A 16,727-nucleotide genomic window follows, 5' to 3' on the forward strand; every position below is an offset into this window, starting at 1 on the left:
ACATCAGAAGAAACAGACATCAAAACAGAAAATATGCATATACGCCCCTAACAAACAACAAAGCCCCAAAATACATCAGGCAAAACCTGACAGAAGTGAAAAGAGAAAAAGATAATTCAAAAATACTTACGGACTTCCACACCTACATTTAGTAATGGACATAACAACTACACAGAACAATAATAAAGAAATTGTAGATTTGACCTAACAGACAACCCTCCACCTTCACCCAACCACAGCAAAATGGACATCAGATATTCTCCAAGATAGATCATATGCTACGCCGTAAGATACGCCTCTATTTAAAAGTACTGGAATCTGGCTGGGTGTGGTGGCTCGTGCCTGTAATCCCAGTTCTTTGGGAGGCTGAGATGGGTGGGTCACCTGAGCTCAGGAGTTCGAGACCAGCCTGGTCAACATGGTGAAACGCTGTCTCTATAAAAAATACAAAAAATTGGCCGGGTGCAGTGGCACGCACCTGTAGTCCCAGCTACTCGGGAGGCTGAGGCACGGGAATTGCTTGAACTCAGGAGGCGTAGGTTGCAGTGAGCCAAAATCACACCACAGCCAACAGAGCAAGACACTGTCTCCAAAAATTTTTAAAAAACAAATAAAAGTACTGGAATAATACAGAGTATATTCTACAACTATAATGGAAATACATTTGAAATCAATAACAGAAGACATTTTGGGATATTCACAAATACGTGGAAGTTAGCACATTCCTAAATAATAAAAGGGTCAAAGAAGAAACCTTGGAGTATATTTTAAAATACTTTAAGGTGCATGAAAACGAAAACATCACACACCAAGTATAGGACGCAGGTAAAGCACCCACTTAGAGAGAAATTATGGCTGTCAATAACTACATTAGAAAGGAAGAAAGAAAAAAAATCAATGATCTAACCTCCACCTTAAGAAAAAGGTAAATTAAACCCAAAGCAAGCATAAGGAAAGAAAGATTAGAGTGAAATAAAGTAGAGAATAGAAAAGCAATAAAGAAAATCAACAAAACCAAAAATTGGTTCTTTGATGGGCGATGTGTATGTGTTGTGTTTAAAAAAAAAGGAAGAAAGAAAAGAAAAAGAAACACCTTTTAAAAAGTTGGTTATTTGACAAGAACAAAAAATTGACAAATTTTTAGCTAGACTGACCAAAAAAAGAAAGGAAAGGAGGGGATCAAATTACTTAAGTCAGGAATAAAAAAGGAACCATTACTAACGACTTTCCAAAAATACAAAGGATTCTAAGGGAATACTAAGAAAAATTATATGTCAACAAATTAGATAACTTAGGTGAAATGGAAAAATTCCAATACAAACTACCAAAACTGACTTACGAAGAAACAAAAAATCTGAATAGACTTATAACAAGAGATCGAATTCGTAATTTTAAAACTTTCCACAAAGAAAAGCCCAAGCCCAGATGGCTTCACTGGATAACTCTAAAAATATTTAAAGAGGAATTAGTATCAACCCTTTGCAAACTCTAAAAAGATAGAAAAGGAGGGGAACATTTCCCAACTTATTTTATAAGGCCAGTATTATCCTAGAACTAAATCTAGAAAAAGTCATCACAAGAAAACTACAGACCATTATCTTTTATGAATATAGATACAAAAAATCCCCAATACAATACCAGCAAATAAAATCCAGCAACAGATAAAAAGCGTTAGACACCATGACCACATGAATTTATCCCAAGAATGCAAGGTTGGTTCAACACACAAAAATTCATCAAGGTAGTACATCCTCATAGTAGAATAAAAAACAAAACCCACATGATCATCTCAACAGACACAGAAAAGCATTTGGCAAACTCTAACTCTTATTATAAAAACACCCAACAAACTCAAATAAAAGGGAACTGCCTTAACCTAATGAAGGGCAACTATGGAAAATCCATTGACTAACATCATACTTAGTGGTGAAAGATGGAATGCTTTCTCACTAAAATGAAGAATAAGATAGGTACATCCACTCTCACTGCTTATAACCAGGATAATTAAACAATAAAAAGAAATAAAAGCAACTAAACTGGTAAGGAAGAATTAAAACCATCTCTATTTGCAAATGACAGAATCACATATAGAGAATCTACTAAACAACTCTTAGAACAAACCAGTTCAGCAGAATTGCATGATGCAAGATCAACATGCAATGATCAATTACATTTCTATAAAGTAGCAATGAACAAGCAGAACTGAAATTAAGAAAACATTTCCATTCACAATAGCATCAAAAAGGATAAAATACTTTGGAATAAATGTAACAAAGTCCAAAATTTGTCATCTAAAATTTTCTCCTCCCTTCCTGTCTCCCTCCCTCTTCCCCTTCCCACCCCCATCTCCCCACACACAGAAGAACATGGATAGGCTTCTAAGAACTACTTCATGCTTGAAAACAGCAGAGCTAGGGGTTGATTAGTTTGCTGTAGACTCGGCCACACTTGGTAAAGATGACGTACACACATGCACAGATGGAAGCATGACAGGAGGAAGCACAGCTGCAGGAATGAGGCGAAAGGAACGCGCGGCGGGCGGTGCACGCGCAGGGTACATACCCAGGAAGGATCGCCTGGGGGCGACCTTGACTTCTTCATCCTTGCTATCTGCAGCTACACGTTAAAAAGTGAGACACAAACAGAAAGGGGAAAAAGACAGAAACAGACTGGTTTTAACGCAGGTCAACAGCTGTGTTCTCAGAACTTTTTGCATTTCTTTTAAAAAAAAAATAGAACAGAAAGATCACAAGATTTTGGTTTTGTGCATTAGAAAATCCACTTTCTGAACTATTTTTCTGCAAACCTAAGCTCTTCCAACATCATAAAAAAGTGAATGGGGAGAATGGGAGAAAAATTGAGCCAAAAATTAAAAGTTACCACGTTTCCATTTAATCTCTCAGGAGAAAGGCAGCACGGAGCCTGCCACAAGCGTGCTGTGCCGACAGAAAGCAGCCAGACAGATCCTGCTCCCCTTTTCCTAGAAACTCGGCTGTATGCAAGCTTCGGTGGCAATACAGCTGGCCCAGGTCAAAACCCTTCAGAAGGCTACGTGATGAAGCTGTTTTCAGAGTACACTCTGCTGTAAAAGGATGGCTGGTTCCACATGTGCACTTGACAAGCACCTCTGCACAGACAGAGACACAGGGACAATGTGACAGGGACCCAGCACCCTCCAGGGCCCAGCACCTGCAATGACAGGTTATGAGCCAACCTCCCCATCTGCGCAGCCCCAGGACAAGACAGCAGCCAAGGTCCTGGAAAACACTGCAGCCGCTAGGTGGCTCCTGGGAAGCCCCGTGGGGTTTGGGATTGAAAACGGTTGATAAACAAGAGACTCAAATGAGTCCTGGGATCAGAAAGCAGAAGTGGGATCAAAGGTTGTGTGTTGCCTGCTCCAGGCAATGTAGACTTAAAATGGAAATTTTGCAAGTGAACAGCTAATGGCAAATACAAGATGACCTCTAACCTCTGCCCTCTGCCCTCTGCTAGTTGGACTTAGGGTGTTATTCCACTCACAAGGCAGGAACTGCAATATTTCTACCAAATTTGAGGGTTTTATAAACCAACGGAGCACACAAAGTGCAGTCTCCTCTCCTCCCCCAGGCTCCCCCAACACTACCCTTGGATTCTATGTCCCTCAGCTCATCCCATCTGTTGCTTTGATTTAGACAATACCCTTCTCCACTGGTGCCTCTTCTAAAGACCAAGATCCGCAAGGGGTGGGAGGGAGGGAGGGAGGGAGGGAGGGATCACCCAAGGCAGGACTGCTCGGTCTACGCTGTTTCCCTTCTCACATCCAGGTGTGACTGTGAACAGGCAAGGGTGGGAGGCAGCCAGCTGGCAGGCTGGGGAAGAAGGCATGGTTCAGGCTGCAGAGGCTGGACTCTTCCACACCAGGCTGTGTCCTGGGCACACCCTCAAGCCACCTGGGCTCCTTGCCTGGAAAGCAGTGTGATCAGATCCATGTTTGTGTAGGACGGAATACAAAGAGTTCTGACGCTGAAAGAGCTGCCAGGAATATTTTCAACAGTCACACATTTCCACAAATCTGTGTTGAACACGTCCTCCAGACCAGATAAAAAGAGGGCCCAGCAACATCTTCCTTTTCCTCGACACTCGGCACTGGGAGGTGGTGTCCGTGTCTTCTCCCCTTGATCACAGGTGGGCTTGTGACCACTCCAGTCCACAGAAGCAATGCTGTGATTTCCAAGACTTAGGTCATAAAAAAGATACAGCTTCCACCTGCTTTCCCAGGAAGCTCCCCCTTGGGACCTGGCCATGTTGTGAGGAAGCCCAGGTCTCATGAGGAGGCCTTGGTGGGTGTCCCAGCAGAGCCCGGGTGGAGGTCCCAGGAGATGGCCAGCACCAGCCATGCCAAAGAGTGAATGAGGGAGAGAGAGAAAGCAAGAGAATGAGCTTCATGGGCTGCAGCCCTAGCCTTTGAGCTCCCCAGATTGAGGACAGCAGAGAGCAGCTGTTCTTGCCAAGTTCCACCCAAAATGCACTCACGAGCAAAATAATTGTTGTCCTTCCAAGTCCTAAGATCTGGGGTAACTTGTGGAGTAGCCAAAGAGACTGGAACAAGAGAGACAGGACAAGTCCACAGGGTTGGCAGGAAGGAGGATGGCTGGGCCACAGAGGCCATCACCTGCGTCCTGGGACTTTGGTTCATGTCACGACTGGAGACCGCTTCTGTCAGCACATGAAGAAAGGTTTGCACCGTACCCTGTCAGTACGGCGTGTATGGGGGAGTGCAGGGGTGATAGTGACAGGGAGGCGCCAGCCAGCCTGGGACTAGGGAAGAGCACATGGTCACAGTGGCCCAGGCAAGCCCGCAATGGGAGGTACACAGGCAGACACAGGGATTCCTAACGTGACGTCCAAGAATCTCAATAAACCCCTGAAAATGCATGCAAGATGGCACACGACCCCTACATACAACACGTTTTCCAGGTTTCCTGAACTATAACTAACTCACCTGTTTAAAGCATACAATTCAATGGTTTTTAGGATATCCACAGTTGTGCAAACACCATCACTATCTAATTTTAGGACATCTTCAGCACCCCCAAAAAAAACCCTCAACTAACCAGCAGCCACTCCCTCTCCCTGGCCTCCAGCCTAGAACTCTGAGGGTTGAGATTTGGGAGAAATTTGAAGTAAATTAAACCACCGACTTTGAGCCACAGACAATTATTTCTCAAATAACCCCTAAGAGGAACTTAAAAGGAAAAAAGTACATGATAAAACAAAGGTAAACTTTATAAAAGCAAATATTTAAAATGAAACAAATGACCCCATGTATCCAGTTGCTGGTGCACCCCTGACAAGGTGCGTTTGTTTCCCGGTGACGTAACATGCAGCAGTGACCTCACCTCTGTCCCCAGCAGGAAGTGCCCTGAGGATGTGCAATCCTGAGCATATAAACCCCCACCCCCAATAAAACAAACGTTTTCAGTCACCGGGAGGCTGGTGCCGGCATGGTGACCCTCAGACTGCCGCACACAGAGAGGACTAAGGGAGGCATGAGGATGCCACATTCCATTATTTGTGGGGTCCTTGAGGAAGGGAGTTGGTACAGGGCAGAAGGGAGGCAGGCCTCAGGCTAAGCAACGCGGCCAGGCCTAGAGGTTTGAAGTAAAATGGGAAGAATTGGTGTCCACTCATGAAGTATTTCACCTCGCCAAAAAACACTCCCTAGGTCCATCCACTGAAAAAGCCAAAAACTCAACCTGTAGGCCAACCCTCATGCACGCCCAGGCTGTGGTCTCCAAACACTGTGTCCCAGATACCAGAGCTTCTTGGAGGAACGACGGGTTCTAGGTCTGGGGCAGGAGACGTAGCTGCCACACAAGTACCTTGTTATACCACATCCTGTGTAGAGACCCCTCATGCTGGGTGGAAAGGGCCCAGCAGCACCTGACGCGGCTCCCCGGCCAGAGGGAAGAACTGGAGCTTTAACAAGTGTGATAATCCAGTAACCAACAAACGTCCACTTCCCATGTTCAGAATGACTCAGAAACATGCGCTCACCACTGCAAGATGCTAGGGAACCAACTTTGAAAACTGGTAAAGAGAGAGACCTGCATTTCCTTTATAAATTATACCTGTGGACAGCTGAACAATGGGTACCAGCCCGTTTCTCTGCAGAGGGGCTCCAGCTAACAGACCACAGTCACACTTTGCCGGGCGTGGTGGCTCATGCCTGTAATCCCAGCACTTTGGGAGGCCGAGGCGGGCAGATCACCTGAGGTCGGGAGTTCGAGACCAGCCTGACCTACGTGGAGAAACCCTGTCTCTACTAAAAAAATACAAAATTAGCCAGGCATGGTGGTGCATGCCTGTAATCCCAGCTACTTGGGAGGCTGCGGCAGGAGAATCGCTTGAGCTGAGGAAGCAGAGGTTGCTGTGAGCTGAGATCGCGCCATTGCACTCCAGCCTGGGCAACAAGAGTGAAACTCCGTCTCCAAAAAAAAAAAAAAAAAACAGACCACAAACATCCTGTAGCCCTGACGAGCTCACAGCCTCAACATGAGCCCCCCAGTGGCCGCTGACCACACACACCTCCTGTGGAACGATGCAACCATCCTGCGAAACACAAGAACCAAACCTGGATCTGATCGGGCCTCGGGGTCCACTGTTTTTTTAAAATGCCCTTTCACAGAAAAAGTCAAGGACAGAACACCTTTTCCTGTCTACACTCCAAGGACATAAAGACAGGAGGAAACACCAGGAGTGCCATCTCCACTGTGGGGCTTCCCACAGCTCAGCCTGCAGGAGTAGTCAGCAATCTTGTTAAGATGCCACTAATACAGACCACGGGCAAAGTCGAGAGGAGTTAAGGGAGAACCTACAGATTTTTAAACAACAAAAACGTATATACTGCCAGGCACAAGGGCTCACACCTGTAACTCCAATGCTTTGGGAGGCTGAGGTGGCAGGATCGCTTGGCTAGAGCCCAGGAATTCAAGGCAATAATGAGCTCTGATACCACCACTGCACTCCAGCCTGGGCAACAGAGTGAGACCCTGTCTCGAAAAAAAAAAAAAAGAAAAACCTGCAGGAAGGAGACCTGAATGCAACTGTGGGTCCCATCACCCCCAGGGCTTTATACCACCCCACCTACTTGGTAAACACTTGAAATTCTCCATAATGCAAAGTGAAAGCTAAAAAGAAATAACCCAGCACACGAGAGACAGGTGTGGACTCACTCCCAACCGCGGTCAGCCATGGCCTGGCCAAGAGGCTCAGCTCTGCCCAGGGCACCGGCCCTGCCTTCCTCAGGCTGGGCACTCAGGGCCCTGGGGGTCATCTCCCTCCAGTGATGAGGGAGATGGGAGATGAGGGAGATGACGGAGTGATCAGGCCCCAACCCTGACTCACAACGAAAAAGGGCGTGGGAAAACGTCTCAGTGGAATGAGGGTTTCTTTTTAAAGTCTGATCACAATTTTGAAATTTATGCCAATTTTGTGAAAGGAGACTGTAGAAGAAAAAAGGAAGAGACTTGGAAGCACGCCACGGCGTTCAGAGTAGTCACCTCTGGAGGGTGGGGTGGAAGGTGGTTTTTTGTTTTGTTTTGTTTTGTTTTTTTAAGATGGAGTCTCGCCCTGTGGTCCAGGCTGCAGTGCAATGGCCCAATCTTGGCTCACTGCAACCTCCACCTCCTGGGTTCAAGTGATTCTCCCACCTCAGCCTTCTGAGTAGCTGGGATTACAGGCATGCGTCACCATGCCCAGCTAATTTTTTGTATCTTTAGTAGAGACGGGGTTTCACCATGTTGGCCAGGCTGGTCTCGATCTCCTGACCTCGTGATCCGCCCACCTTGGCCTCCCAAAGTGCTGGGATTACAGGCATGAGCCACCGTGCCCGGCCAGAAGTTATTTTACTTTATATCTGTCTTCCCCAAATGTCTACCATGAGCATGCACTGTTCTTTATAATCAGACAACAAATAATGTATTTAATTGTTTAAGTAATCTACTCTTTCTTAATACCATTTATGTTTCTTTTATATTAACTTTCAAACTGAATTTGTGACCTTCAAAACTTAAAATCCCTATAAAAGATAGCTGGAAAACATTTACACTTTTATTTCATTAGGTCGTCTGACTATCCATGAGCACAGTGAAATGTAGTGATTCAAATGTTTCCTCATAAGTTATTTTCACGTCCTCATCAGTCTGCCAAGAATTGTGCCTCCCAAGGCCCATGGTCCCCCTTGGCATGTCCTCACCCTTAGGGCGAGGCTCAAGAATGTGCTTGGCAAAAGTAATAATTGACAAATGGGATCTAATTAAACTAAAGAGCTTCTGCATAGCAAAAGAAACTATCAACAGAGCAAACAGACAACCTACAGACGGGAGAAAATTTTTGCAAACTACACGTCTGACAAAGGTCTAATATCCAGCAACTATAAAGAACTTAAGTTTACAAGAAAAACACGAATAACTCATTAAAAAGTGGGCAAAGGACATGAACACTTTTCAAAAGAAGACATACATGCGGCCAAAAAGCATATGAAAAAAAGCTCAACGTCACTGATCATTAGAGAAATACAAATCAAAACCACAATGAGATGCCATCTCACACCAGTCAGAATGGCTGTTAATAAAAAGTCAAAAAAAAATAACAGATGCTGGTGAGATTGTGAAGAAAATGGAACAAGTATATACTGTTGGTGGGAGTGTAAATTAGTTCGACCATTGCAGAAGACGGTATGGTGATTCCTCAAAGACCAGAAATACCATTCAACCCAACAATCCCATTACTGGGTATAAACCCCAGGAATATAAATCATTCTATTATAGACACACGCACATGTATGTTCACTGCAGCACCATTCACACTAGCAAAGACTTGGAATTAACCTAAATGCCCATCAATGAAAATCATCTAGATTTTCTTCTGGATGAAGAAAACGTGGTACATATACACCACGGAATACTACGCAGCCACAAAAAAGAACAAGATCATATCCTTTAGAGGAACATGAATGGAGCTGCAGGTCATCATCCTTAGCAAACTAACACGGGAACAGAAAACCAAATGCCGCGTGTTCTCACACGTAAGTGGGAGCTAAATGATGAGGACACATGGACACGTAGAGGGGAACAGCAGCCACTAGGGCCTGTCGGAGCGTGGAGAGCAGGAGGAGGGAGAGGACCAGGAAAAATAACCAATGGATACTAGGCTTAATACTTGGATGATGAAATCATCTGTACACTGGCCGGGTGCGGTGGCTCACGCCTGTAATGCCAGCATTTTGGGAGGTCAAGGTGGGTGGATCCCACTTGAGGTCAGGAGTTCAGGAGCTAGGGAAATAATCTGTACACCAAACCCCCGTGACAAGCAATTTACCTATATAAGAAACCTGCACATGTACCCCTGAACTTAAAAGCTTGGAAAAAAAAAAGAAAAGAAAAGAAAAACAGAACATGTTCAGAGCCAACAACCTTCCCTTCGAGGTGACGCCGGAAGACGAGGCTGGCCACCTTGCCTGGCACGGGGCCGTGCTGCAGGAGCTACAGATCGGGTGGCCAGAAGCCAGAGCTTTCAGTCTGAACTTCAGCGATGTTCCTGCCTTGCCCTCCCCTCTCCTGGCAGATGAGAGGACACGAGCTCACACCTTTCATCAAGACGCCCTGTAGGAACAGGTCTGGGCCTATTCACCAAGAGGACATGGACATGCATAAACTCAAACTGGACTCCAATATTAAGAGTGCTACAGATGTAAATCTCAAGAATTCTTAAACACACACAGCTATACCCCAGGACACAGAGTTCAGGAGTGGATTTCCCACCTGAAGTCATTTGGGGCCCAGGAGTCATGCAGCTTGGTTCTCAGTCCTCCCCAAGGGGAGGGCAGGCACAGGGCACCCAGGCTGACCCCAGGAGCCCAGCCCTCATCCCCTCACAGCAGCCCTGGACTGCTTCCCAAATACTCCAGGCCTTGAGGAAAGGGTGCCCCAGCTTCCTATCGCCTCTGTAACACGGTACCACAAACGTGGCAGCCACAACGCAGGCTGATTATCTTAATTCTGGAAGCCAGAGGCCCAACGGTCTCCTGGACTAAAACCAAGGCTGTGTCTCCTACTCATTCAAGCATGGGCAGAACTCAGCTCCCTGGGGCTGGGGGCTCTGCTGCCTGTAAAGCGACGGCCGACCCACGGCAGAGAGCCGGGCCCTCAGCTCCAGCACCTGACCATCTCGTCTGTGGCCCTTATCATGTCTGAGGACCCCTGGAATTAGGTGAGGCCACCGGATAATCCAGGACCAGCTCCCCCTCAAGAGTCTCTCTGCCATGTACAGTAGCACGTCATAGGTTCCCAGGATCAGGGCATGGATGTCTCTCGGGGCCATTATTCTGCCCACCCACGGAGGGTGTTTAAAATTCGGATTCCAGGCCTAGCTCTGGAAACAGGGACTCACGTTTTTAACTCATCCTGGGTAACCAGAAGAGAAGTACTCCTTTGGAAGAAGTGACACAGAATGCCAGGCATCCACCATCCCACTCCCTTCTTATCCAACGCTCCTCTGATGAGACGAGAGTGCACCTGCTGGTAAAATGAATGTGGGTGGGGAGCTTACGATGCCGCTTCTAGGGGTGTCCCAGTGTTCCAACATACATTCACATTAAACTGCATGCTGGCTGCACTGCCTAGACACTCACAACCTGCCATCTCTGGGACCTCATGTCAGGCCACCTTCAACAAGGTCACAAGGTCTGGCCTCATGTCCAGAGCCCGAGGGCAGCAGAAACACCCAGCAATGCATTGGGCATCTTAGGCACAAACTGTTCTCTCGGCTGGCTGGCCCTCCCACAGTGAGAACATTCCTGTTCCAAGTTAAATATCGAGGTTCAAAGGGGCAGGGAACACGCCACGAGGAGCTCAGCTCCAGAGAAGGAGCAAAGCCTTGCAGGGAGCAAGACCGAGTCACCTAAACCAAAATGTAAAACCACACTTCCTCATCTCGTGGGGAATCCGGACGGTTCTTAAAAGCCTGCTTTCTGCCAGGCGCGGTGGCTCACGCCTGTAATCCCAGCACTTTGACCCGGCTGGGCAGATCCGCGAGGTCAGAATCCCGAGACAATCCTGGCTAACAGGTGAAACCCGTCTACTAAATACAAAAAATTAGCCTTGGGCATGGTGGGGCACCTGTAGTCCCAGCTACTTTCGAGAGCTGAGGCAGGAGAATGGCCCGGGAACCTGGGAGGCCCGAGGGCTTGCAGTGGGCAAGATAAGCCACTCACTCCAGCCTGGGCAACAGAGCAAAGACTCCATCTCAAAAAAAAAAAAAAAAAAAAAAACAGCGGATCTCAGCTCACTGCAAGCTCCGCCTCCTGGGTTCACGCCATTCTCCTGCCTCAGCCTCCCGAGTAGCTGGGACTACAGGCGCCGCCACCTCGCCCGGCTAGTTTTCTGTATTTTTTAGTAGAGACGGGGTTTCACCGTGTCGGCCAGGATGGTCTCGATCTCCTGACCTCGTGATCCGCCCGTCTCGGCCTCCCAAAGTGCTGGGATTACAGGCTTGAGCCACCGCGCCCGGCCAAACAGCCTGCTTTCTAGGCAAGATCTGTGGTATCGTCAGCACCATCTCTGGTGTAATTTCAAACCCAAATCACAATAGGAGGGAACACAGCAGAGACTCAGAGGAGAGGAGAACGGAGTGAATGGGAAGAAAGAACAGAACAAAAAAAAAGACTCTGGTGCTCATCTCGCGGCCACAATGACACTATCTGGCCCAGGTCACGCTGGCTGGAGGCTGGTCGGGTTTCTACAGAGGTTGAAAGCAGCACACATTCATCTCAGTCTAGAAACAGGAGCAGACAAAAAGGGAGAGGTGGGATCCTCTCCAACAGGAAGAACCAGTGATTGGGAATAGAAACAGGGACACAACTCCCCGGCAAGATCTCAAATCCACAGAAGCCCCAAACTAAACAAACTCTGAGGGAAACACTTTTCTCCAAGCGACAGCTGAGATCAGCCTCTCTCTCAGCCAAGGAGAGCACCATCTTCGACTGAGAAATCAGAAGAAAAACAAAAGGAAGGATTTAACCCTCCTGCACACAAGAAGCCTGCCAGCCTGCATGTTCAAAGAGGGTTCAGACTGAACAAACTGTGCAAAAGGCAAACACTGGAAGAAGTCTTTTCTATTTTCTAAGCCACCAAAGGTTAAGGAGTCATGTGTGCTAAGCATGTGCTAAGCATGTGCTAAGCATGTAATTGGTCGTGCCCGGCTGTCAACTCGGCAGTGTGCGTACCCTGCCCGTGTGCTCCGGATAAAGGGGTTGCCTGACCCTGCGGGGTGACTCTGGGTCTGTTTAACAAGGTCTGTGAGAAAGGCCCTGGCTAAGGTAGCCCGTGAGTCACAGCCAAACTGAAAAGGTGTGCTTTGTGTACAGGCCACGCACACAGAGACGAAACGCCTGACCCGGCACCGTCTGACTTGATGCAGCCAGGCACAGATGAGCACTTCTTGTTCGGACACACAAACTGTCTGGGACGGCGCTCCAAGAATGTGAAGCTGTTAAGGCCTCACCCAACTTCCAGTGAAGAAATCATTATCTTGAATTGTTTCAAGTTATAAACTGTTTAACTAAAGTCACTTAACACACTGAAAACACTATCAGTTGAAGATAACAGCACCACTTGGCGAAATGAAAGCTGCTTGGATCAGGACAGATTAGAGTGGCTTTTGTTTCACCAGAGTCACCTTCGCCCTGATTCCCTGGGACTTTATTCCAAAGCGCCGGCCACCAACCTGCAAAGGAGCGGCGCCTGGCGTTGAGCTCGTTGGCCACACGGACCTCGGTGCACAGCTTCAGCATCAGCAGCATGGTCAGGATCATGATGGCGCTCTGCCACAGCAGTGGGGACTCAAAGCGCCTTCCAAACCTGCGGGAGAGACGCTGTGTCAGGAGAGGGCCCACCCATGCCAACTCTCCCAGTCCCGAACTCGCAGCGGGAGACCCATGTCAGGAGGGAGGCCCACCCACGCTGCCCCTCCCAGTCCTGAACCTGCAGCAGGAGAGACCCTGTGTCAGGCCCACCCACGCCGCCTCTCCTGGTCCCGAACCTGCAGCGGGAGACACCTGGGTCAGGAGGGAGGCCCACCCACGCTGCCTCTCCTGGTCCCGAACCTGCAGCAGGAAAGACCCGGGTCAGGAGGGAGGCCCATCTACTCTACCTCTCCCAGGCCCCAAGCGGCATCCCGGGGAACGAGCCCGGTTGGTGAACACCAGAGTGACCAGGCACCTGTTGCCCATCTCCCAGACTCCAGGTGGGGTGCGGCTCCAGTGAGGGGCCATAAGACCCCCACACAGCCTGACTCGGGACCCCTCAGCACATCTGGCCCTCCCCAGAACCAGTGGCCCAGGCACTGGTACCCGGGTCTGGTGGTCCTGAGTCCCCCTCCCACAGCTCAGCTCAGGTGCCCCAGGCCCTCCCTGCAGCCTCGGGGCTGCCACCAGGCAAGAAGCCCAGTTTCTAGCTCACAGCAGCCCTGCTTCCTGCCTGTGGAAGGCTGGGTCAGTGTGCAGAGCAGCAGCTGGGCCAGACACGGAATTTCCACACACTCCCACAGGAGAGGAGAAGGCAGCCACGGGTCTGTACCACCCCCGCCCCCAGGCCTCCCTGGCCCCGTGCTCCCCTAGCTGCAGGCTCCCAGGCCTTCTTGCTGACTTTTGACCAGGGTTGAGCATCTCATCAGCTCAGCCATGAGCCTCTGCAGGGCAGAACCACAGACCAATGACTGGCAGGCCCTATGGTCTCCCCATCTCCCAGAGTCACCACAGAGCTGGGACACGGGCCTGCAGAGCCACCATCTCCAAGGCTGGGCTGTGTGTGGCATGCACTCATGGAAAAACCCAGCTCTGACCCTCCCTGACTGTCCCAGGGTGGGAATCTCAATCAGCCTGCAGTTTGGACTGAAGGGAATTTTCTTTTTTTTTTTTTTTTTTTTTTTAAGACGGAGTCTCGCTCTGTTACCCAGGCTGGAGTGCAGTGGCCGGATCTCAGCTCACTGCAGGCTCCGCCTCCCGGGTTCACGCCATTCTCCTGCCTCAGCCTCCCGAGTAGCTGGGACTACAGGCGCCCGCCACCTCGCCCGGCTAGTTTTTTGTATTTTTTTAGTAGAGACGGGGTTTCACCGTGTTAGCCAGGATGGTCTCGATCTCCTGACCTCGTGATCTGCCTGTCTCGGCCTCCCAAAGTGCTGGGATTACAGGCTTGAGCCACCGCGCCCGGCCCTGAAGGGAATTTTCAATACTTGAATTGGCCGCCATCATGTCAAAGTCAGGAGGTCCTACATAACAGCCTAATTTCCCAACGTCTGAAAAACTGGAAGACTCAGCAACAACCACCACAGCCCCCACCTCTCTCTAGCTCTCACGCAGCTGGGCAGCCCTCTTAACACCCCCTTACCAACACAAAGCAGAAGGGGGAACCCCAGAGCCCCCTTAGCACCCCCTTATCAACACAGAACAGGAGTAGGGGGAACCCCGCAGCCCCCTTAGCAGGTGAGCCAGCCCAGCAGGTGAGAAGGTGCCACTTGCAGGTGAGGCTCCCACAGCAACCTGGAAAGAGCCACAGACATTCTCCTGGGAGGACAGGGAGCCAGGATGCAGTCCTCAGAGGGTGGCCATGCTGATTCCCTCTGTGCTGGCTCCAGAGACCAAGGCCCTTCCTTCCCTGTCTCCTGGGAGCTCCTCAGCAGAGGGAGTGGCTGCCTGAGGTCACAGAGACTCGGGGAGCAGACGGAAGGGTAGAGAAAACAGCAGCCCAGGCCCAGGGTGGACAGGGGGCCAGGCAGGCAGGCAGACAAGCTGCACCTCCAGGAATATCACCCAGGTCAGCAGGGGCCACCACGGTCCCCTTGCCTCACTGGATGCTTCCCTAGGAAGCCTCCAAGAAACGCACAAGGCGAGACAAAGAGGCAAAGGGAGGAAGGGAGGGTGGTGGGACCGCGGATAGACGATGGCCAGCGGGAAAGAGGCAGCTTGAAAGGGGGTTTTCTGGGCCTGAGGCACAGGTCAGGGGAGCAGGGACGCTGTATGAGCAGGAGTGCAGGGCGCATGGGCACTCTGCCCACAGGCTGGCTCCAGCCCCCACACCGGCCCCCTCCAGGCCTTGGCCTCTGCACTGTTACGGTATATTATACAGCATAGATCGCAACCCCCAAGGCTGGAGAATACAGCCAAGCTCACAGTCACTTCCAGGGCTGTTCTCCACTGGCTACCAAGTGGCCTGGGTGCCGGTCAATTCACCCACAGCGACCTGAGGCTGAGGAGGTGACACTGGGCAGGCATCTAAAATAGGCCAGTGCCCTGGGACACATGGAGGCTGCTTCACACCACATTCACGTCCAGCAATGAGGCTGCACGTGAGCCATTCTGGCCACTCTGCATGAAAGGCCACCTGCGTTTTTTAAATGTTCAACAGACGCAATGAATGACCAGACAGACAAAGGAGGAGGCGAGCGAATCAAGGTTTGAGCTTCCCCATAATCCACACATCAAAAATCAAATCTAGAGGAACTCGATATGCACAGCAAAGAATAAGGACCTTTGAAACCAAGTGAGAGGGTACCCGGAGGTGAACAGTGAACTAATAGGGTGAAGACAAAGAAAAACACAAAATTTCAAAAAGCACAGTGTTCCACAGAAGACGCACAAGGAACAAAACGAAAACGAAACAAAATCCAGCAGCATTAGTAATTTTAAAAGCTAATTAAGGCCGGGCGCGGTGGCTCAAGCCTGTAATCCCAGCACTGTGGGAGGCCGAGACGGGTGGATCACGAGGTCAGGAGATCGAGACCATCTTGGCTAACATGGTGAAACCCCATCTCTACTAAAAAATACAAAAAAACTAGCCGGGCGAGGTGGCGGGCGCCTGTAGTCCCAGCTACTCGGGAGGCTGAGGCAGGAGAATGGCGTGAACCCGGGAGGTGGAGCTTGCAGTGAGCCGAGATCTGGCCACTGCACTCCAGCCTGGGTGACAGAGCAAGACTCCGTCTCAAAAAAAAAAAAAAAAAAGCTAATTAAAAATAGATGCCACATTTACTTCTCAACTTAACTTTTTCTTCCTTTAGTGATAACAGTCCGTGCTGGCCACGAACTCAGGAGAGCACCTTTCCTCTCCTGCCCGAGGGCATAACTTCCACGCCTCTTCTCATGGCAGGTGCCAGGCAGCTCACCTGTGTGGTGCAGGAGCCTGCTCCTCGGGAAGCACCAAGATACCTCGTCTACGGTGGGCTCTGCAGGTCACCATGCCCAGGTGCCCACCCACAGGAAGAGACAGTATAGAGGGCGCACCATAACTGACCAAGCCCACAGAAAAACTTCTCTATGTTCCAAAATCTCACAGAAAAACTCAAGCAGGGCCAGGCACAGTGGCTCACACCTGTAATCTCAGCACTTTGGGAGGCCGAGGCAGGTGGATCATGAGGTCAGGAGTTCAAGACCAGCCTGGCCAATATGGTGAAACCCTGTCTCTACTAAAAATACAAAAATTAGCCAGGCGTGGCAGCCAGTACCTGTAATCCCAGCTACTTGGGAGGCTGAGGCAGGGAACTGCTTGAACCCAGGAGGCGGAGGTTGCAGCGAGCCAAGATTGCGCCGGAGGCAGAGGTTGCAGTGAGCCGAGATTGTGCCACTGCACTCCAGCCTGGGTAACAGGGCGAGACTCTGGTCTAAAAAAAAAAAATCCAGCAAAAGAGAAGCTTTG

The 16,727-nt window shown here is 49.6% G+C and overlaps 1 protein-coding gene across 4 annotated transcripts in view; it reads right to left on the reverse strand.

Annotated features, from left to right (window-relative positions):
- Nucleotides 1–16,727, reverse strand: part of SLC66A2 (solute carrier family 66 member 2) — a 47,022-nt gene that overhangs the window by 25,321 nt on the left and 4,974 nt on the right. For 2 of the 4 annotated variants that reach the window (XM_017951890.3, XM_017951888.3), the window contains exon 3: nucleotides 12,766–12,899. In XM_017951890.3, the coding sequence (XP_017807379.1) occupies nucleotides 12,766–12,899 (134 nt within the window). Of the gene's footprint in view, nucleotides 1–2,562; nucleotides 2,617–12,765; nucleotides 12,900–13,080; nucleotides 13,145–16,727 lie in introns of all 4 variants that reach the window. The other 2 variants (XM_031658921.1, XM_017951887.3) reach the window with 2 other exon arrangements.

Source organism: Papio anubis, chromosome 19, assembly GCF_008728515.1.
Source record: "Papio anubis isolate 15944 chromosome 19, Panubis1.0, whole genome shotgun sequence".
NCBI classification, from domain to species: Eukaryota; Metazoa; Chordata; class Mammalia; order Primates; family Cercopithecidae; genus Papio; species Papio anubis.